The sequence below is a fragment of the Triturus cristatus genome, chromosome 4_1, assembly GCF_964204655.1.
Source record: "Triturus cristatus chromosome 4_1, aTriCri1.1, whole genome shotgun sequence".
NCBI classification, from domain to species: domain Eukaryota; kingdom Metazoa; phylum Chordata; class Amphibia; order Caudata; family Salamandridae; genus Triturus; species Triturus cristatus.
The window spans coordinates 292,282,531-292,305,910 of NC_140585.1; the positions used below are offsets into that span (position 1 = coordinate 292,282,531).

General features: G+C 42.8%; 1 protein-coding gene across 3 annotated transcripts; it reads left to right on the forward strand.

The window, feature by feature from the left end:
* Positions 1-1,299: 1,299 nt before the first annotated feature.
* On the forward strand, positions 1,300-21,818 carry PEX26 (peroxisomal biogenesis factor 26). Of its 3 annotated transcripts, none has more exons than XM_085652106.1 (6): positions 1,300-1,542; positions 9,616-9,842; positions 13,778-13,918; positions 16,633-16,952; positions 18,626-18,772; positions 20,142-21,818. In XM_085652106.1, the coding sequence occupies exons 2-6, from the start codon at positions 9,622-9,624 to the stop codon at positions 20,243-20,245; spliced, it is 933 nt and encodes a 310-aa protein (XP_085508232.1). In that variant the 5' UTR covers positions 1,300-1,542; positions 9,616-9,621; the 3' UTR covers positions 20,246-21,818. The 3 variants fall into 3 exon arrangements, with proteins under 3 accessions (XP_085508232.1, XP_085508233.1, XP_085508234.1); XM_085652107.1 differs by having other exon boundaries at positions 1,300-1,414; XM_085652108.1 differs by having other exon boundaries at positions 1,314-1,546.
* Positions 21,819-23,380: the final 1,562 nt, after the last annotated feature.

A 23,380-nucleotide genomic window follows, 5' to 3' on the forward strand; every position in this document is an offset into this window, starting at 1 on the left:
AAAACAAGTTCCTACGTAGCCTAACAGGTGTTCCCCAAAGCACTCCAATGATTCCGCTAAAATATGATCTAGGGAGGAAAAAAGTTGAAGACCTGGCGCGACTACGTCCACTTTTGTATTGGCGGCGGATCATGGCAACGCCAGAACTTGCACACTACGCTATTGCCCTGAAAGATATTATTAGGGCTGACCGTTTTCACTCCATCTTATGGCTCAAAGAAATTAAGAATTTGCTTATAAAACTGGAGCTAGGGCACCTATGGAATGATCCAAACGGCTCAAGTATTCCATCAAAGCCAATCCTCAAGAAATTGTACTGGGATATGACCTTGACATCTGCCTCGCGTGCTAGCCAAGACTCCAACTTGACTGGTCGTTTTTTTTATATCAAATTTTTACCATCTTGTGAGGCATTTTGGGATATTATAGAGAGGCCCATGGATAGGAAACTGTATTTCCAGTTCAGAATTGGGTCTCTCCCTGTAAAAGCTTTTACCCATAAATGGTCATCTTCCCAGGATGACAAATGTCATTATTGTTTAGACTTGATTGAGGATATTGGTCACTTGTTGTTTGTGTGTCCGTTATACATTGCCCCCCGCCTTAGGTGGTTAAAGCCAGTATGTTTAAATCTGGGAACACGTAGCTACAAGGAAGCCCTAAGAATTCTAGAATCTGATTGCACCCCCTGCTTGGCTATTGCTGTTGCAAAATTTCTGGGGTGGGCATGGATATTACGTCTTCGTGCCCTGAAATCCCTTGAAATTGATTAATGAATGTTTTGTCACTAAGAAATGTCTAACTAACTTTTTATCCAGTATTCGATCTTTTTAAGATTTTTATCCATTGATGTCGTTTTATCTGATGTTATTCGCCAGCATTATGATTTGATGTATTTTTATTACATTTTAGCCTAGTATTTATGAAATTGTTAGGATGTACTTGCTTTTATGACATGCTGTCGAATAAAGCTTTTGAAACTTGGTACTTGGCTTTATACGGCATAATTCATACCTATATACTAAGAAATATATGATTAAAATGCACTAACAAGCACTGGATCATGCTCCTGCTAATGAGATTTGCCTTCTTTACAGTAGTTGAAATATATAGAAGGCCTCAAATATCCAGCAGATGGCGAAAGAGGCTAAGGTTTTACTGGCAGTCTCACCTCTGTCAACTTCAGGCGTAATATTCCTGATTCACCGTGACCTGGGGAATGTAGTCCTATTTCGTGATTCGGACAAGCAAAATGAAGAGCAAAGAAAGCTACAAAGACTATAAGCCCCAAGATGCTGTGCGGATCATGTGACAATAGACAACATGGCTCCTACTAATTGTGAAGAGCTGCATTAATGGTTTCAAAGTGCACGGGGGCCGTGGAGCATCAGGAACATCGCACGCACGGAAGGAGGTTTTAATGCATTCTGATTCTTCCCAAGGGGCGGCAGTCTATTCTTGTGTGTCTGATGTGCTAATTTAGGGGCCGATTTGCTGTGAGCTTCAGGGAGTAAACGGCAACAAACCTCGACGAGGGAATAGGTAGGTAGGTTCTGGGATTTAATTGCGTGGGCACGATAATATACGGTGTCCGTAGTTCACTTGCAATCGTGGCTGGCGGTACTTTGGTGCTCCGAGTGTACATATGCCAGTTGGCTATCGTTTAAGGCTAGCTTGGTTACCAGATGACTCCTAAATTGGGAAACAATTGTTCATGCTGAGCTTTTACTTTAACAACGTAGTGCTTTCTAGGAGTTGTAGATTTGCTCTTTTCAGCTGGACCAATAGGACTAATACACCTGAAAATAATGATTGGTAAAAGGAAAACCAGGACTGGAGCGTGGTGCACATGATGACATGGAATGATCTCGTGATCTTAGGGACTGCTCATGAGTGACCTTTATCAAATGCGAAAAGTGTCACCTGATAAAATCTGACACCTAGGTGTTCAGAATTTATCAGGGGCCATACCTGTTGTCTAAACCGATTTTGGGGGGAATAACACGCGGATTTTGGTGTTAGTACCCAAAGCCACGTCTCCTACTCGACCTTGGCTCTTTCCCATATTACATTTCAGCAGGTTTGAGCTATTGAAATGTAACAGAGGTTGCAAACTTTATTAGACCCGGTTATTACTGGGTGCGGTAAACCTCGCACTGCATTCAGTTGCAATACCTACTCAAAGAAGAGTTTGCAAAGGGTTTGCAATTTCATAGGCCGCTTGTCATCTAGCAGTTAGTTTGTGTTCTTGATCTGGGAGTCTTAGAGAGAGCCCTGCAGGCTGTGGCATAAACAGGTTGCTGCAGCACGATATCTCAACGTGCAGTTTTTCCACTAGAAGAGTGGGGTACCCCATAACAGTTATTTTTTAAACCTGTTCCAATTTCAATTGCTCTGCTGCCAGAAGCTGGCTGTAAGCTGTTACTGTTGGTGGTGGTTTACATCCTCTGCCATTTGAATGATCTTTTGACATTTTGTGTTTTTAGAGCATAGCTTTTTGTCCAATCCCGGGCAAGTGTCTACTTATGAAACTGGTGTAAAAAGTTGCTTGTAAATATTATATCCTGTGAAAGAGCTTTGACAATGTTTATTGATTTGTGGCCAGACTCTGATTGCACTGCATACGATTCTAGTTTGATAATAGAATGATATGCTGAAGGGACTAAGCTAGCTAGTGAAATATAATAGATTTTATCAGCTAAAAATGTATATTAATAAGTCAGAGAGGATGGTGTATGGCTGCACAAAGAGTTTGGGTTTTTAAGTGGGTTGTAAGTAGTATGCAGAGTGAACATGCCAAATAATAATCTTATTTAGAGATTGTTAAACATCCATGTCTATGTAAGTTTATGGTATTTATATAATGCAAACCTAGCCAAAGGCAGTGAAACACTGTACTGGGTTAAAGGCAAAGATACCGTCAATCAAAGATTGCCCGGGATGGTAAATTTACTTTGTTGTAATAGTTTTTTTTTACAAAGGTAAGCGTTCAACTTTTTTTCTGAATAGGAACAGGATTGCAGTGGTTCTGATCGATTTGGGAAAAAGGGGGTGGTGATGGACAGAGTTTCTGAATGATGCAGAACACTCTTACCAAGTCAAGAGATCATGGTTTTAATCCATCACCGTTTTTTAGCTCACTGCACCATCCCAGCTCAGAACCTGGCTACATGCAAATTAGTCTGTACCTGTCCCAGTGCATGATGGGAACAGGGCAAACCAAACTACCAAGCCAATTCTTATACTGGGAAGGAAACAAGCTTCCGGGGACCGGTTTCTGGCATCACAGCCTTCGTCGGCCCGGCTTGCCTGAATCCTGATGGTGCAATGAGCAAGGGACTCACGTCTGAGCATACCCTCCCACACTGAGTGTGGATAAAATCGATTTGGGAAAAAGGGGGTGGTGATGGACAGAGTTTCTGAATGATGCAGAACACTCTTACCAAGTCAAGAGATCATGGTTTTAATCCATCACCGTTTTTTAGCTCACTGCACCATCCCAGCTCAGAACCTGGCTACATGCAAATTAGTCTGTACCTGTCCCAGTGCATGATGGGAACAGGGCAAACCAAACTACCAAGCCAATTCTTATACTGGGAAGGAAACAAGCTTCCGGGGACCGGTTTCTGGCATCACAGCCTTCGTCGGCCCGGCTTGCCTGAATCCTGATGGTGCAATGAGCAAGGGACTCACGTCTGAGCATACCCTCCCACACTGAGTGTGGATAAAATCGATTTGGGAAAATCGAAACATGCCTATTGCATGGTACTTTTCTTTTTTACTCTTCTTCAACTCTAGTCTGATGGTGTTCTGACTGCTGTTGTGCCAAGAACCAACTGAAGTGGTGAGCTTGTTATCTGGGTAGGCAGGGGTGCTGATCGTGATGCGTTGTAGATGATGTAGCTGATTTTGAAGGGCTAATAAGAGGAGTAAGTGGAGTTCCATCATATTGCTACAGGCTCTTGGTGATGCACGGTGCAGCTTGTGTGATGGCATTAAGAGGGCTAATGTGGAGTAAGTTTGAGAGGGCGTTGCCCCTATCCATATGCTGTGGTCTGAGGGCTCGAACAGTAGTTCTGAAGTTGTTTGTTTCAGAGGAATGGTTTCAGTTTTATAAGTGGAGAGACCTGGTACCAGGCCATCTTTGGTTGTCCTGGTAGTGTCTGAGTTCGGCCCAAGATGAATCCGAGTGATTGGGTATTGGGTGAAAGTTAGGATTCAAATCTATCCATCTTCAAGTTGTTGAGCCTGGTTTGGACTAGTTGTTGCTTCTTGTTCTTGGCTAATTGTGGAATTCTGTCTTTAGCTTCAGGTATGTGCTGGACAGCCAGGTCTGGATGAGGTGCAGGCAGTCTTTTAGGAGCTGAATGTGTAGAATAGAGGAGGCTTTCATGCTGGTTGTGTGTCGGAGTATGTATCCATTTTCATGCTGCTATTGCTGAGCAGAGCCCCAAGGGGGTCTTCACTGCAGTTGAAAATGACGGGGGACACTAGGGAGCTGGCTTCTCTCACGAGTAGCTTGTAAGCTACTGGTAGCTCTCCAGCTACATGTAAGCAGCTCTCCTGTGTACATCACAACCTACTAAATTAGAAGCTTTTTGCTTGGCTGCATCACTATATTGATGTCAAAATTGAAAAGTGTGTATTTGAGACGAAAGGTTGTGTATTTTCAGAACTCATAAACTGCGGTTTGGAGAAAAATAATCGCATTTACAAAATGTTTTAAACCTGATACTAAACTGATAAATAATGTGGCATTTGTGAGACTTATTAATAATTAATATTATTATAATTACTGTGGTGCCATAAGCATTGCAACTATGGTTTTCTAACTACGCAAAGACATTCCAAAGGGACAAAAACTTTTTTGACATTACTACTGATAACCCGACCTGATGCACGATGGTGATCTCTGCTGGTACCATGCAAAGGATAGGCAGTAATTTAATCTTGTCTGATGTGGTTACTATTACAACACTAATAATATTAGTAGTTCGGGATGTTTTCAATTGAACATAAGTAGCTCTTTTTACAGAAAAGGTCGGAGACCCCTGCTAGGGAGCCATGAAGTATTCCATAGGTGATATAGATCTTCAGCAAACTGGCGATAAATATGTGAACAAATTGGTATCAGTGCGATAAGCAGAAGGACAACTGCTGAAGGATGATACCAGTTAATCTCATTCCAGACTGAAGGGTGTGGACAATAGGAGAATGAGCACCAGTGTCGAAGATGCTGCGAAGGGCAGCAATAGCAGGAGACAGAGGGCAGCTTTGTCTGTGGTCAGTATTACACAATGTCTGACTTGTAAACTAGCTGTCTTTGTGGTGCTGAGTGATCTAAACTCAGATTGGTAGTCCTGTAGGAGATGGTGGTGTTGATGCACTCCCGGAGTTGTGCTTGGACTGCTTTATAGGTCTTGCCTAGCAGACAACTTTTAGATGTCTTGAGGTGATAGCCTCTTGTGGACCATACCAAAAACTTACAGTGGGCTTACAGCCCACACATTTTACATCATTGGTTGGCTTTAATGTCACATCTCTTCGTATTTATTGGCTCACTTGTATCCTTCCACTGCTCACATTTTGGGAACTACATTTTGCTTTTTCAATAATCATCCCATGAGACTGCATGTTTTCATGCTCTCTCCTTTGGAATATTTACTTCAAATACTGCGCTTGTTACTGCCCCTTCATCCACTCCTTTATTTCCCACCTATCCCTTGCAGCATTTAACAAAATGCTTTCATTTTAATTTTTGACTCTATTGAATCCTAAAGGCCTGGATCAAAGAGATTCTTCTAAAAAAAAAAAAGGTACAAAATCAGATTCTTTATCAGCACCTTGTTGTTGAACGTGATGGTGGACCTCCCTCTTGCGGAGACTCCCTTGACTCATCCATTGGGTATGCCAAGGTTCATAGTTGTCACCTGCATATATGGTGGCACATCTCACTAATGGCACCATGTAAACTTGGCTGACACCTGTGGCACTCCACTAGCAGTTCACAGGAGAGGAGACAAATGGCAGCATGAACTATCTATCACAAATGACTTAATGCAATCCAGTACTAGGCTGTGCATCTCAGAATCACTGACTCTTTATAGCTGTTTAATAGAGTAGAAGGGCGACCTCTATGCCGCTTTCTTTACTCTCAAATCGCAACTCGTATAAAATGTTGGTGATGGCGTCTGTGCTCCTGGCTGGTTTTGAACTCTAACGGCATCATTCAGGCTATTCCTCCAAGTAAGCTGTAGCTGCTTGATCCCAGCTCGTACTGATAGCTTTGCTTGATGGAAGGCAAAAAATTGGTCTACAGGTTGTCAGCTCACTTGGGTCAACTGGAAGTTTTTAAGAAGATTAATGATGGCCACTTTATTTAGGGAGCTTGGAACTACTTCAGTTTCTACAAATATATTTGCATATTTACAGATGGCTCTATGTTCAGAGGTTCTATATTTTTGTTAACAATCCATCTTGAGAGTTTTTTTCAGTGACTCTGAAAGTTAGCACCTATATATTAGTGCAGTGAACCGTTGCTGGAAAATTGGTCTAGAGTTTTTTGGGCTGTTTTCCACATTCGCTGAGTTGGAGTAATTCAGACCAGTAATGATTTGGAGTTGGTATGTTTAGTCTGAATTCTGTAGATATTTTTTTTATTTTGTGTTTCATTTAATTTACAAAGAAGTCCTACAGATTTTGAGTCAAGGTTAGTTTGCTTTTGGTGAAACATACATTGAAGGACAGCTCTGCTGTTTAAGTAAGAGCTCACATAGCATGTGTCTTGAAGCATAGTTCTGTCATTAAATGTTTAAGTCATACTACATAAAGAATGGGGGACCGAGAGCATAATTAGAAATAGGTCCAGAACCCGTGCTCCCTCAGAATCACGTGTATATATTGAGAGGGTAACTGTTCCTAAAGACAAGACAAAAAAGGCTATGTGTGCTCAGCGGTCTTCTGAACCTTGATTTAGACTTTTTCGGCATTAGGTCGTTCTACCTGCATGTGAACTATTGAAGCATGTTTGTTTTGAATATACACTCATTGTGTTGGTTTACAGTGTAATCACAACATATAATGAATAATGATTACAATAGATGCCGTGTTTCTTTTTTCTTTTTTCTGTCCATGTGTGTGTTTCTCTTGTTTTTACCTTACCAGGTTGGGTATAGGTTTCCAATAAGGAGTACCTACCAGCGCGAGGACGCTGTATCCCCTTACTATTAAGGTACCACAGGTTCACAGCACTGCACCCTACTGGAACCTGTCTCAATAATTCACATTTGTTTCACTCACTTTATATTTGGTCCTGACAAAGCGCTATTGGATCCCTTATGGACCTACTCTGAAGCGCGAAACATGTTGACCCCTTATCAGTAGGACTTCCACTCACCATCCTGAGAGCAGCAGTTATTTTCACACCTGCCCTCTATATCTTCTTTTTTTAAAGAGGAGCTCCAGGAATATTACTTTTAACCTTTACTAGTTAGAGCTGTGAATAAAGGTCTTGGACTCTAACCAGTATTTTTAACGCACCACCCACTTTCCTCTAGATAGGCCCACACACCCCCATGCACAACTGAGGTGTCTCCAACAAAAGATCTCCGACAAAGAGCCCTCTTGCGGGGCCCGTGGGGGACTGCAGCGCCACCCCCACGAGGAGCAACGCGCCATGATGAAGCAGGACACTCGAAAGGGTGTGTGAGGGCACTATATTCTAAAGGAGAAATTCCCCACACTCAATTCAACCCGACCACACTTTGAGCACACATAGCCTTTTTTGTCTTGTCTTTAGGAACAGTTACCCTCTCAATATATACACATTAAATGTTTAAGCCCATGAATTATGTACAGTCTCTCGTGCATATTTCTATAGTCTAAGAAGCACAAACCTGAATATTGTTTATCTTAAAGGGATACGTTCTGCTGCCTCGATTAAGGGCCTGCAAACTACAGGCCTGATTCTCAAAATAAGGTCCTGATTTAGGTCTCGAAAGACCGGTTAATCTGTCAGAACGGTGACGGATATCCTGTGCGCTGAAATATAAATCCAATTATATATATATCCTATGGGATTTATATTTCAGCCGTTCTGACGGAGTAACCCTTCCGCCGAGATCTAAATCCGGCCCCAAGTCTAATATCTGCGTCCCTGGTTTTCTAACCTTACAATGGTTCAGATTTCTGATTTTTTGAAATTCACAAAAGTATTGAAGATTATGCCTGGACACCAACAACAGTGGCAGGTTACCAGGCATACTCTTGGAAAACATTTGGGGATCTATTCTCTCATGAGAAAAAATACACCTATATTTTCGCATGAGTACATCAGCAGTGCCAGTACAGATGCTCTGTGTAACTTGTTTTCTCAAGTGAGAAAGCCCTTTTACTACACTTCCACCATTTTGTTTTGAGGAGATGAGGAGTATTCCGTTCCTTTCTCAACCTGGAAAGGGCTTTCCTGCTGCCCTTACGAAAAGTAAATATTTTACCTTTTTGTGTGAGATTGTGGGTGTTCACAAACTTAATGGACATTCCTGCCTTGTAACACTCATTCTCGGTCTGACCCCACATCTCATTGCAGATTTTCAAACATGAAAATCTTTAGCCAAAATTCACGCAGTGCAACGTTGTATGGAAATCTGCAGTTTTTGGGAAAATGGCAAAAATATTGTACTGCACGTATGATGTCATCAGCCGGCTGTGCTTGCGCCTAAGTTGTCTTCTTTGCTTGATGCTAAATATGTTTTGGCATTACACTTAACAAAACGGGGATGCAATTGAAGCCTTTCATAATATTTGTTCTTGAGGTGCAATTTTGTTTTACAAACCTGTAAACAAAGTCAATAGTGTTAATATATGTAACTATGTCGAAATTACATGTTTAAACCCAGAGACCATTGTCTGCACCCATTTTCATTTGGTGCCAATTTTATAAGGACAACCACACAGGTCCCACTACTTTGCTTGAATATGCTTTGCATGAAATACTAAGTGTTTTTGCGTTGTTCCTGTTCTGCTACAATCCCTTTACATAAATGATAAGAGCTTTGACATTACACAACACAAGGGCATTTGGCACTGCACTTGTGTCCATGTTTGGCAAGAAATAACTTGTTCTCACTGCCGTTTGTGCCATTGGGTCGTGCGACCGCCTGCACTTTCATGTGAGCAAATACTTCTGAGAGTTCAAAACCAACATTAGAGAAGAGAACAATTGGCTTTGCTACATAAAAAGCATATATGCACATATGATTTAATAGCATAGCTCTGCTTCCCAAGGTAGGAACCTGATGTGTAGCATGTGGGCCAGCTCTGCTTTTTAAAGAGTGAGCCTGTACAGCCTTCCTCTCATGCAAGGGAAATGACAGGTGTTTGTAGTGGAAATTGGAGAAAAAGGTTTAAAGGTTTCTGCACTCTGGATACCAGTGTGCATTCTTTTGTTAAGAGGTGTCCTGATTACTCATGTGGCAGTGCATTTCTTACCCCTATTCTGATCAAATAAAAAACACAACCCTTCTCCTTGCTATAGTCTATGTGTTAGTGTTGGGTGATGTGAAGGTTTTTGATAGAGACACTCTTCCCTAATTGAACTTTGCTGTTCCTTCGTAGATAATTATGAAAGGGTCATATTCCTCCTTGGTTGGACTGAAGGGGTCTGGGGCACCGGAGACCAGCTTAGGGCCACTGCGAATGCAGGGCACACGACTGGCACTGTCCCAGCTTGAGGAGGCTTCAGATCTTCTGGTGGTGCACAGAGACTTTGCATCGGCCCTGGAGGTGTGCCAGAAGGGCTGCCAGGCCATCAGCTCTGATCCAGCAGGCCAGGGAGATTACAGGTATGATGTTAATCTATGGAATTTCTTACTGAAGCTGCCTTTGGCTAAATGTCTCATTTATATGAAAACACTTTTGTATCACACATTACCTTACTCATGCAGATCAGAAAATGAAACTTCAATGTCTATTTCCCACCTTCGTTCCCCTCCATACTATCTTTAGTAGTGAGTCGTAATTGCCATTGCTCGTTCTCCTGTCAGTAGTTCTTTCTGTTACCCATTGCTGTCCCACATACATGACTCTTCCCCCATTTGTTGACAGCGTGGGAATGAGGTCAACCTGGGACCAATGTCCCGCATAGTCTTATGTACACTACCCCCGTCCCATCCCACTGTTCTTGATAATCTTACCTAATGAATAGATGCATAGTTTATAAAGTCTACAACTCCTTGAAAGGTCACTCAGCACCAGTCTTAGGAAGAGTCTAGAACACAATTCTTTGCAATCAATTACAGATGCTGGGAGTCCAGAACAGAAACAGTTTCAGTAGTAGAGCCTAGAGTTAATCACAGCCCTTATTACTAAGGCCTCCTGTTTGGTTGATAGTAACAGGGTGATAGGTTTAGGCTTTCTGAGAAGTGAAAGCAGGTGCCTACCACTCGCCTATGTGTGGAGCACTGCAATCGTAAAGCTAAAATTGTTCACCATTGAGGCTGAGCTGGACATTTGATTCAAGAGATCAAAGATGTGCAGTTCCCTGGAGTCGACTAAACCTTTACCTCTAGAGCAAATAATCTCTCACTCTTACTGTGATTCTAAGGGAGTTTATTCTGATCTATCTTTGGATCTTAGAAAAGGATCCTATTGTAGATGAAAGGTATCACAGGCTTTAGAGTGAAACGGCCAAACTGTATGCTTTTGTAGTAGGACAGGAGATCAAGGGTTGCCCTCTGGGATGCCACACTCGGGAGAATCTGGAGCAGACAGGAATGGTTCTAATCTCCAGTGGCGGCTGCTGGAGTTTGAAAGTGAGGCGCCTTGAAATACATGAACTCTGGATGTGCGCTTTACAAACAAAAATTCCTTTTGTACAGCTCCCATTCTGAACTCGTATTCCAATGCACTCTCATTTGTGCTAATGACTTTATTAGCATATATATGAGTGTCTTGAAATATGTGAGCTCAAGATGTGCTTTATACAAAAAAGTTTCCTTTTGTACAGGGCCCAACCTGAGCTCAAGTATTTCATGGCGCTCTTACATGTGCTAAATACTTCATCATCATTGTTTTTTCATGCAGCCTGTATGATTGACAAGCAACCCTGGGAAACACAGCTGTTTTAAAATATGATGCTCTTGAGCATCATTAGTGGTTGGTCTCTTGAGACCCCCCAACAATTGCAGGCTATGGCTGGGGCTAGGTCAGCCCTTAGCCTGCTGTTGTAGGGGAAAAAACCATAAGTTGGCACATGCGCACTAGTACATGTGCCTCTTTGAAAGTGCATGGCTGCCCTACTCTTGTGTCCGCTGAGAGAAAGGAGGGCAGCCAGGTACTGAGAACAGCACCCGGTATGGGCTTACTTTTGCCTACTTTACAATGGGATCTATTGTTAATTAGGAGAAACAAAGATTAGGAAATCTTATGCGGTATGTGGATAGTAATTCCTCTTTTCAATTACAATCCACATAACTTGCAAAGTCGGGAAGTTGGAGCCCGTCACCCTCAGCCAGGAGCCACGCCTGTTAAGCTCATCCTCTGCGTTCTTTGCTATAGAAAGGTCCTAAACTAGCTAATCCTCTGCAGACCGGCCTAAGCCACTTCTGAAGCCCTGTAGAGTAACAATTTATTGTTTATGGTGTCAAAAGCTGCAGGCAGTTCCAGCATCGCCAGTAGACATTCCCTCCTTCTTCCGCCCACCTTAAAGTATCATCCCAAAACATTAGCAAGACAGTCTCTGTCCGCTACTGATGGTGAAATCCAGATTGAAAGCTAGTGAGGCATTTGATGCAGCCTGGATACTCTTGTAGGTGCTGGACCACAATTTTCTCAGTGATTTTGCCCATTACCGGTTGAGTCATAATAGGTCTAAAATTGACGAGTATAGTTGGGTCGATTTTGGGTTTTTTCAGCATGAGGATAATAGCACCCTCTAAAATCCGTTGGTAAGAAACACTTTTGAAATGACCAAGATACTAAGATCTCAGTGAAAGGGGCAAATAAGTAGCAAACCTCCAAGGTGGCCATATTAGCGCTAGATTCATGGTAGGTTTAAGAGTGCTGAGGATGTTTACTATGCCTGATAAACTAGGCGGTGGAAAGGGAGATTTGGTGTCCTCTCATGGGTTAGTCCTGAAGTGATTTTCCCTATGAGTTAAACCCTAGGTACATTTCATCACCTCCTCCAGGTGAGGGTATCTAATTGTTCATTTGTCAATTTGGGTACTTGTCATTCTCCCCTTATTGATGTATTGTCCTACTATTGATGAGACTGTACATTCTTGTTACACAGCTACAGGTGATGTAGTGTCATTCTACTTGTAAAGTCTTGGTCTTGACTTCTTGCATAATGTACTTCTCCAAGTGATGTGCTGTCCTGCAGTTGTCAAAGCCTGGAGGTTCTTGGAGGCTTTTAGGAAAGGTGGTCTGTTCCGTAAGCCACACTGTCTGTCCCTGTTGCAACACAGGTTCTTGAGAGGCTGCATTGTGGAAAGTGGTGCCTGACAACATAAGGGGGGAAAAGCCAAAGCCACAATTGCTGAAGTTTTGGATCTAGGTAAGACTAGGCCTGGAACAAAAGCTGTAGTAATACCAAGGCTGAAGCAGAGTAGCGGGTGGTAGGCCTCGAGCAGAGCTGTAGTAGGACCGGGACTAAAGGAAAGCTGAAAGGCCTAGAGCAGAGCTGGAGTAAGACCAAGACCTGAGCAGAGCTGGAGTAAGACGAGGACTGGAGCAGGCAGATAGACAGCTGGTAGTCTGCCTGACTTAAAATATGGTGGGTGGACTATGGGTCTGGTGGCTAGGGTACTGTCTCGTTTGTGATGGAGTACCCATCTGCCAAACTATAAATAGGGCACATAAAGGTTAGCCTGATCAGCCTGGAGATTATCAAAGTATCAGGAGCTGTCTAAAACCAGCTCTAGAGACGGATCTCTGGAATCCACATTGCTGTCTGCAAGACTAAGATAAACACTAGGTAGAAACCTAGGTCCGCGTGCTTTTATCTCCGTTTGACCAGTACGAGGACACCAGGTGTTTGTGTGAATTACGTGAGCTCCAGAATCTGTCTCTTTCATTGCTGGCTTCTTACCGGGGGCACAATATGGGCAAGACACCCGCAAGGAGAGTTGCAGACTGCTTGAAGAAGAATGATTTGCCTGCTGGATAAAGGGTATTACTGGACTACATGCCCCAGAGGAGAAGCCTGCCTTGTGCAGCCCACTGCCTGGTGATAAAGGAGCTGTGCAAGGGCTTGTGTCCAAACCCTGTACTGTGGTTAGTGCCGTTTTAAGGCATGGGCAAAGTGAGCCCAGGGCCCTGGTGGAGTCAGCTCTGTCCTATAGAGTCTTGCCCTGATGACCTTGGATAATTCTTAAACAGATAATTTTAAATACCGTTTTCCTTTCATTTATTTTTAATGTTAGTGATGTATGGTAGTCTATTGATGACATTTTGCAGAGAAATGTTTGTTTTTCAAAACCATGGAACATGCACAACAAAGCTTACTTTAGATCAAAACAGGACCTCCGACATGAGAAATAGGAGGGGGTCACAAAGATTATTTGCAACAATATTAGTGAGCTGCTGCTGCTTTCACTATTCCTGAATATTAGATGTAAACAGATTTAGAATGTGGACAGATCCTTAGATGCAGAGAAGACCTGCTCTCTGAGCGTGGACACGGTTCTGGTCCCTGGGTCGGTAGACGGGCAATGCCCGTTTGATATATTGCTAATCTTTCTAGCCCTGATCTGATCGCCGGCTTCTGCTCCCATAGGTGTGAGGATGTGAAGACTTCACTCTGCATCGTGGGCGTCCAGGCACTGGCAGAGATGAACCGGTGGAGAGAGGTCCTCTCCTGGCTCCTCCAGTATTATGAAGTGCCTGAGAAGCTGCCCATGAAACTCCTGGAAATGTGGTAAGTATGATGGGGAGCGGAGTGGGTCAGTGCTTTCTAGTCGGGACCCAAGGTTTCCTCACCACATGAAGACCGAAAGGCAGGAGAGGAACTAATGCTTCAGGTGAGAGCTGTTTAAATTGAGGTGTTTTAGAAATGTGTCTATTTAGAGAGATTTGTATTTCAGACATTCCAAATACCCCAAGGTTCAGCATGGAATTGTTACCAGCAAAACCAAGGAAATAACTCAGTATTAATGAACGCGATACAAGGAGACCTGAGAAGATATTCGAAATGGATTTCTCTTAGCTTTTCTTGCTTTGTTATGTGGCTGTTTCTGGCTCTTCCTTCTATTTTGGACTTAGCACCAAGATGACCTGTGGCGTCAGTGGGTGTTCTGTGATATCACAGCATCCCAGAACCCCACTGCATCATCTTACAATGCTAAGCTGGTGGGCATGCCGTTACAGAAGATTTTGGTGTCTGGCTGCTGAGCAGCGCGTTTATAGATTGCCCTGTGCCCCAGTGAGCCTTCCTCTTGTTTTCTACTTGTCGTGCATCTCTTTTTTTGCGCCGACACACCACCAATTCGGGCAAATGGTGCACTGATTAGGAATCTGATAGGACCGCTTTCTACGTGCCTGATCAAACACCGACTGTCATAGCTGGAGTCTCTAAGCATTCTAACTTGCAACATCATAATGCAACATCCCATTACATCAGGACTATTTCCCTGGTAGTTCCTAGTGCTCACACTACTACTCATACAGTGGTCTAGTTAGAGTGTTAAACTTTTTTTCACGTGTGCAATTTTGAGTAACAAATAATGTGTGCGAATTAATAATTTTATGATGAATTTAGTCGTAGCTGATGAATTATTGACGATGCATTTTAAACAAAATAAAAGAAATGTTTAGAAGTGTGATTCATTACGTAGTTTAGTTGTGGCACATTTTTTGTGAATACTCCATATCATTACAACAGATGCAGTTCCTGGTGTTTAGCTGATCCCGTTCATTCTCCCCCTCCAATTAATGTCCCCCTGCGAGGTTTCCCTCTCCACAGTTTCCACGGAGCTCCATGCATTGTGACATAACTGGTTGTTTCTTTAGAGAGCATGTATTGTGAATGAAGCTTTCCATCGTCTTCCTGATGGAACTTATTGAAGGACACTTCCGCTGGAAGTTCTGATGTTGGCTTGTTAGTACATTAGTGTATTGATCTTTGTTAGAGAACGTTTCATACTGTGTTCTGCATCTCCAGATTTCCTTTGCTGTGGAAGGTAACAAAAGATTCTTGATTATTCTTAGAAGTGGCTCAGTGTTCTAGATTTTATTGTGACGATCCATTTTCTGATTTATCTAAAACGTGCTGTTGATAATCATGTTATGCTGAATCTGCAGTATTTCCTCAATTTTTATGCTTAAAAAGTGTGTAAACGCCTCTGGTTGTATGTGGATGGGGTGACTTTCATTTCCGTCTGTTTGGGCGAGACTTCACTTTTTCTAACATCTCTGTCTGAGTGATTTTGTTCCCCTGTTAATGTTCTTTATAGGACCTGACAATTCTAGATACTACAAATGATTTCTGACTTTATATTTTTGTATCTGAGCCTTCATGGCATGTACTTCTTTACCATGTATTGCCTATTCTAATTTTTTGTAATAAAACTCTTTAACTTTTCAGTGATCTAGAACTCCGTTCTGGAGTGGTCCCAGTCTCAATTTTTGATTTACTCTGCTATTTGTTGGGCCTGATGTAGGGGGCGATGTCTCTTCTCTCCAAATATTGGGGTTCAGGCTCCCACAAGAGCACAGAGGTTGTCCATCTCCTACAATGTTGAGAAGTAGATCTAGTTTGGAAAGATTCAAGAAGAGAGTCTGATTAATTCAAAGTTGGTTGAGGTTGAAAAGAAGAGAAACAATAGCTTGCAAGTACTGGGTGGTGTAGTATTTTCATATAAGGTTAACTGTTCTCCTGTATCTTGTAACTAGCTGCACTTCAGGTGGTCATCAAGAAAGTGTTCATTTTAGAAACATCTGAGTGAGATCTTCAGCAAAAATATCTTGTAGAAAACCAATACCTACTTAAAAGAAGGAAGGAGGTGGGAATGAAAAAGGATGTCTAGAGAAGCAGAAGCAGGAAATAGAGGTAAAGCTGCTGGACAGGGTGAAACATCTGATTCAAAGATTGGGGAACTAGTTATGAGGATTGAATGAAGAGCAGTACAGGGAGATGCAGGGCAGCTCCGAAGGCCAAGTATCATCATAAAGCCGTGGAGGCTGAACACAGCTGATAGTAGACAATGCAATGGGCAGTGAGCATGACGACGAATGTTGATCATAGAATACAAGAACATTACCTTACATGCGCTTAGTTAATTGACTGCAGCAAATGGGTACAGGATCTACCATCACTCTCCAGTTCTTTGCACCACAACAGCAAGCACACATTGTGCCAGGTAGGCTAACATTAGTGTCAGGAAAAGAACATGCAGCCTTGGTGGGATATTAGCGCTCTCTTGCTTATGGGGGGTGTTTTTTTTTCTGTTTCAGGTGAATAATAGTTTGAAGAACATGTGGTAGTGATGTAAGAAATGTTGTTACATGAAGGAGTTTTAGTTTTGCAATGGCTGTTTTGTGGGGACATGAGATTGTCACATTTTAAAGATATGGTTCTGAAGCTCCACTGAAGCTGAATAGTATTTTGTTTTTTTTCTCCTGGGTTCTCTACAGCATCCTCTTGTACAGCAAAGTGGAAGAGCCAGCGGCGATGCTGGATGTTGGAAACGCTTGGCTGAGGCATGGTGCCAATCGAAGTTTGGTAGGCTATAGTGAGGTTGTGAAACTGTTTCTGCTCCAGGTGCTGCTGCCGCTTGGCCAGTTTGAGGAGGCAGAAAACCTGGCCTTGGATTGTGAGGTATTTTCAGAAAAGCAGGAGGTTCTGCTGGAGGCCATCTCAGAGCGCAGACAGGCTTGGGGTGACCACGACCCAATGGGTAAAACAAAAGTGACCAATGAAGACGGATTATTGCCTGAGAAAGAAAAACACTTTGGTAAGGTTTCTTGTTTCAGATAATGTATGAGTCAGATTGTCTAATGTGTGCATTGGTAGATGTTCATTGTACTTGTACTAGACTGTAGTACACAGCATTAAAGGTTCTATATTTGATATGTAGCAAATTGCCTTAGGGAAAAAAGGGGACATTCCCTGTACCTGGCATCTGTTTCCAGCACAAAACTTTAAAAAAACAAAAAAAAAAGATGCTTCAAGGACCTTTCTTGAGCTTTTAATGGATTCAGCGAACATGTCTTATAAAGTTACCTACCCACTTATGGGCTTTCTGTTGATTGAGATTGTTTTCTCTTGGAGAGGTAAGTCCCTTGGCAGCTTATGGATAGAATGCTGAGCAGAACACAACCAACCCAAGGAAAGACCTAAAATCCCCAATAGCGGCACAGCCAGAAATCCATGAAGGCCCTAAAGCATTGGATGTGTGTCTGCCCTCCAACTCGTGTTTGTTATTTGCTATGTAACTACATGCTGTGTTTCCTGCTATCTAGCAAGGAGTTATTTCTTAACATTTAACAACAAACATAGGTGTTCCAAATCACCAAAGTGTTGTCATTGTTTTAATCTCTTTTTTTAAAAGTTATTTTTACTCTTTGCCTTGTTTCTTAATTTCATGTTGTGATTTAATAATCTCCTTTTTATCTCTTGGATCTTCTTCTTCCCTGCCCAGTGGACCTGCTGCACATTTGCCATATTTGATATTACAAACAACGGTCTTTAAAAAACATTTTAACGTAAAAATGAATATAGACTAGGATCAGTGCTATATTTGCAGGATGTTCAGCCGGACAAACAATTTAATAATTCCAAGAATTGTTAAGAATATTCAAGAGCACGAACAAAATAGAGTGGGACACAGTCCTGCGTCCTACATACAAACAAAAGACAAATACATTTGGGCATTTAGTATTCAGGCAAAAAACAGAGCAAGCTTTATGGTCAATGATAATAAATGACAAGCATTCCATAGACTATATTCACACTTGTTTTAACGCAGTGGTTTAACGCGTAAATATGTTTCATAGGTCGACGACGTTTCGATCCCCTTTAGCACGATAATGGGATCATCATCAGGATGGTATAATTACATGCCTGAGTATAACAAACTGCCTTAAGGATTAGGGCAGATTCCCATTTGGGTGGTCCGGGGAGAATTAAGTTAACCACGTGGCGCGGTGCTCAGGTGAAGATTATTGAGTCTTCGTGGGCAAGCTCGAAATTGAGCCGAGGGGGATGTTATTTTACGCTGGACATCAATACGGTCCGGTACATAGCGGCAAGGATTGCCGGATAATGGGAGTTCAGGCGCACGATGGCAGCATTGCTGCCATTGTGCGCCGGAACTCCCATTTCTGCCTTCTATATTCATTTTTACGTTAAAATGTGTTTTAAGGACCGTTGTTTGTAATATAAAGTTGATTCCCAAGGTCCTTATTTACCTTGTGGGTTCCCTTGTTCACCATAAAACAGCACATTTGCCATATGTCTCCCCTTAAACTTTCCTCCGACCCCTTCTCACCCTAAACCACTTTGTACCTTCCTCGATGTAGTTCTCTAGACTTCACGATCTTGTATAGCCATCAGGTGGGGTGCCTGGTGGTATTTCGGTCAACTGTTCTCTTATCTTGCATATTTTGCTTTGCCATCATTTTTTAGGTCCTGCACCCCAAAGGCTGAAAACCCTGCTTAACTTCCTCTGCAGAGTTTTGGGGTCAGCCAGCTCTTGCATCCTCTCCCTCCCTCTCAAGCGGATTGTTCTGGCAGCCCTTATCCTTGGTCTCCTGATCCTGAGGGTGGACCCAGGTAAGTTTGGACATTCTCGCTTCTCCTGTCTCTCTAGTGCACCTGAGCATTAACGCACAAAGTGTCTGGAGAGTATGCCCTTTGTGATAGGATAGACTGGTTGATAGCTTATGCTTCCATGTTGCATTTGTTCTTAAGTGCCGATTGGGGCACACAAAGGCAGAATTCAACAGCCCTATCCAGCTAGGCTTTCGATTGTGTTTCACTGCTGTACAGGTTGGGACAACTTCTTTCGCCTCATGTATTACCTTCTGCTGTTTAGGGTTTCCCTTTACTTTCCCATCTGGGTGTTTTGATCAATGATAAAACTTTAGTGCTTTGCAGCAACTTTGGAGTGCTATTTCACAGGCATTGGTGACTTGGTGTAGCCATAGGTGATGTTGGGAGCTCTTGTGGACAAGGCTGAATCACTGAACAAGGAGTGGGGAAGTAGCTTGCCTTTTTTTTTTTTTTTTTTTTTTTACAAAATACTGTACAAGGGGGAGCTGATCGGCCTTCTTCCCTCCAGGAGTACTGGTGAAAAGGCATGTGCCCTCACTCTAGAATTAGGTGCCATCAACCTTCCAGTCTCCCCATAGCGTAGAGTGAGTGGGCAGGAGCCACACACAACTGGAGTTGGGGGGGGGGGGGGGGATACTCTGGTGACTGGTGCAACATGCTCTTTATAGGTCTGGTGACCAGTCGATGGGCACAAGCCCTGCAAAAGGTAGTGTTTTAGGGGCACAGTGAATAATGATTGGGTTGTGGTCCTGCTCCAGTCTGTGCTGTAGGGGTGCAGGGTATAGCAGATCTGTAAGTTATGGTTCAGGAACACTGGCTATTTGGATCTTATAGCAATGGTGTCGGAACACAATCTCTGGCAGAGTTAAAGGGACTCCTACAAGTCATTAGCTGTGATGCACAGTGGTTATGTAGAATTGGTATTTTGGAGTTGTAAAATATTTCACCCTTTGTGGCTGAGCGGATTCTCATTGCAGTCTGCTCACCTATAACCCAGACGAATATGCTACTAAAGATTATGAGACAATAGTGATTGGTGGAATGCTTCAGTTAATCTCAGTCACTGGTAATTACTTTGTCCACATTCTAGTCAATTGTTTTGTTCCCACTGCGCCACTCCAGACAGGGACCAGCTATATTCAAATGAGACTTGCTCTTACCTCTATAGTAACAGTCAAGCCCTGAGTGCTAGTCCAGGTCCCCTCTAGACAGGAATACTAGCAACTCTTTTGTGGTTTCAGCCTTGAGGTGCGGCTTTAGATGAATGGCACAGTGAAGCTTTGGATAAAACTGTTGCATATTGGCGGCTGTACGCTATACTCCGCATCATCAAAAACATTTCTATGTCTCTGTTGTTCTTCCTCTGCAGCTGGCTCCTTGTCTCAGCCTTTCCTCTCTAGCCTTGTGTGGATGCTTCGGCAAGTCTGGGAGACTATATGTCCTGTTAACTCCAGGCCAGACATCTGTCGCTGAACCTGCACGTCTGCCACCGCTTCAGAAGACCCAGATGTCATTGAAGCTGCTGCTTTCGTCAGACTTTTTCCACATGTCTTGATTGAGAGTAAGGAACATGAAATGCTTCCAGGTCCATCACAACTGAAAGACACAAAACAATACTGTATTATTGGGCTTCATTTCAGCAGACATGACTGATCACATCCAAGTATTGGCACAGTGAGCACTGCTTCCTACTCTCAAACCGTCAGCTGTCCCCCACAGACATCTCCTTTTTCCTTGTGGGTTTGCTGCTTTCCCATAGTACTCTAAACAAAGATGTTCTGTGCACATAGAGGTAAGAATCTGCTTTGCACTATCCTGAGAGGATCTCCTTCCATGCACCGTTAAAAAAGACCTGCCGTAGCAACAGTATCTTTTTTACTTGAAAGCAAAGATATGCTGCAAACCGCCCATACAGACATCATCTTTTCCAACCCCCCAGGATGCGCTCTCTGCCCCCATTCCTACAGTGTGTTTAGTAGTGTTGCACACACGCAATATTTAAGGATTTTCAAAGGATTATAGATCCTAATTGAGTCAACAAAAATACCTACGATTCAAATAAAATCGACTACAATATACTAGACATGGATTTAATGTCCATTTGCCATATTATTGACATGTTGCATTTCGAAATCCCTGTAAAAATAGTTGACCTGTGTGCTAGGACCTGGTTGATTTACTGTTCTGTCTCCAGATATAGCACATTTGTAAGGGCTTGAAGGAGTCCTTGGACTTCAGTTCTTTCAAAGGCAGTGTTTTTTTATTGAGCTATCCAGAGCATTTCGAGTAAACTGCAGCAATATTTTGGTGTTAATATTTGCACTTTATTTTTGGTTGATAAAATTATGGCTACATAGCATGCTGTGCCTTAAGGAATCTGCTGCACTCCTTACAAAGATTGATCCACCTCTAAACTAACGTCTACGGTCCCCATCCAGCCTACGTCGTCCACTTATTTCAGCAGATGACAAAAAATCCACTGTAAAAAGTTTCCCTTCTTTGCCCTGGACCACAAATGAATGCATTGACAAATGAAAAGATGTGTTTACACTCTAGCTCTACACCTCCGAGCAAGGATCTACCCAAGTTGTTCCAGCATTCAGATGCTCTACGCCAAGCATTCTATCTATACATTGTGAAGGTACATGTATACCTCAAAAGAGAGGTACTTTATTTCAAACAGTGATATGCTGCCCTTGTAAGGGACTACAACTTTAACCAGCAACAATCTTCGTAATCACGCCTCCTCTCAACAAGGATCTGATGTTCAAGTGCTCCAGGGAGGAGATTGCATTCCGATGGCATCGTTCCACAGAAAAGAATCCTCTGTACCACTGCTCAACAACTATCTACTGTCCAAGCCCTCCCAGAAGGAGGATGCATTCCACTCTACCATTGTCCGACAGACAAGAAACCCCTGTGCCACCTCTCCACTAGGATTCTTGACTCAACTCCTATGTTTTCTGCTGTACATTTATAATGTGAGACATACTAACTGGATAACATTAAAATAAAAACATATTTAATATGTTATTGTATTTCCACATTTTAGAATTGTCTGGTTTTGTTTATGAAATTTAAGTGAAGTGATACAATGAAGAACATTCTGGAAATAATTTGTATTTGCAAGAGTGCAAGAAAGCGTTAACGTAAAGTGAATGGCCTATCTTCACACCAGACCACTAACCAGCTCATAGACAAGAGAGACAACCGCTTCAGCCCTAGTCAGGAGTCTATGAACAAAGCAAAGAAGATGTATTTTTATGGGAAGCCAAAGATTACACAAGAAAACGAAAGGGACCGGGAGTCAATGGTGACCCCTCGTCCCATACAACTTAAGAATGTACAGAGAGAATGGCATCCGTTCTTGGCAGACTGTTTTTTTAAATTTATTGGCATTTTAAAACAATGCTACAAACAGTGCAAACAACAAGCCAGTTGCTAATCTGTACATAGTTATCTCTACAGATGCCCACCATTTCAATCACAATTGATAGTACATGTGGGCTTGATCCTCTGCACAGTGCATGAAGGATATTAGAAACACCCTATTTTTAAGTCCCAAAAAAGCATCTACCAAGACCCATAGGCCGTTTTAAAAAGAAATCCATGCCATCACCCTCCAGGTTGTACATAGGAAGATAGATTCAGTGGTAGAAAAACAACAGCGCCTTTCCCCACCAAACCACCATCCCCCAGTCCTCGACTTTCCCCAGGCTAACCGTGCTTTTCATACAGACACAGATACCGTTGGCGTATCTCCAACAGCCTCCTGATGCTCACGCGCCCACGTAACAAAAGGTTCCCAAATGTCCTTGGGTCTGGACGCTGAAGACATTATTCCCAAAAGGTGGTCAGTTGTGAATGCCCAAATGTGACGACCCTGATCCAATCTTTTTTAGAGGGAATCCCCTTTCGCCCCCAGTGCATGGACACCTGGCGCTTAGCAAATAATAGTAACAGCGTGTGCAATTTGCGGACCTTGACTGGCGTATCCTTCACATAACCTAACAGCCCCTGCATGGGGTTGGGATCGTCAAGTGTACCTATTATCTGTTGAATCGTGAGAAATATGTTGGACCAATATGATGTCAACCGTGGGCAGCTCCACGCCATATGTAAAAAATGAAGCGGGAGCGAAGCCTCATCTCCAGCAGCTGTCGTCAGCTTTCAATCCCATTCGATGCAAACTGGAAGGTGTCCTATAAAATCTGTGCAAAAACTTAGTGGATTAGGCGGAGTTTAGAGTTAGGGGACAAAGCCGTAAGCTGGCAGCAGCAATAGACCCATTGGTCCTCCATGAGTGGAACTGGAAGTTCCTCATTCCAAGCCTGGAGCGCCCGTGGCTCAGTCAGAGGGGCCGATATTTGCGTGTGATTGTATATCCTAGTAACTTGTCTGCGTGGTGAAGTTGATTTAAGCAAGTTTTCCAATGCAGGTAGGATTGGTGGGGAACTCGGGGAAAGTGTCATGTAAAGACCTTAAAAAGTTTGTAGTATACGAAGAGTTCAGAAAAAGACACAGCCTGACCCTCCTTTGAGGTCGGGGGTGGCCGAAACGTTTCCTCCGGATAGAGGTCTGCAAAAGTGTGGAGGCTCATTTTCTGTG

Coding starts and splice junctions, on each gene's coding strand:
- PEX26 (XM_085652106.1), top strand. CDS start 9,622: ATGAAAGGGTCATATTCCTCCTTGGTTGGACTGAAGGGGTCTGGGGCA. Junction 13,919..16,632: donor ATGAAACTCCTGGAAATGTG/GTAAGTATGATG, acceptor GGTTCTCTACAG/CATCCTCTTGTACAGCAAAG. Junction 18,773..20,141: donor GATCCTGAGGGTGGACCCAG/GTAAGTTTGGAC, acceptor CTTCCTCTGCAG/CTGGCTCCTTGTCTCAGCCT.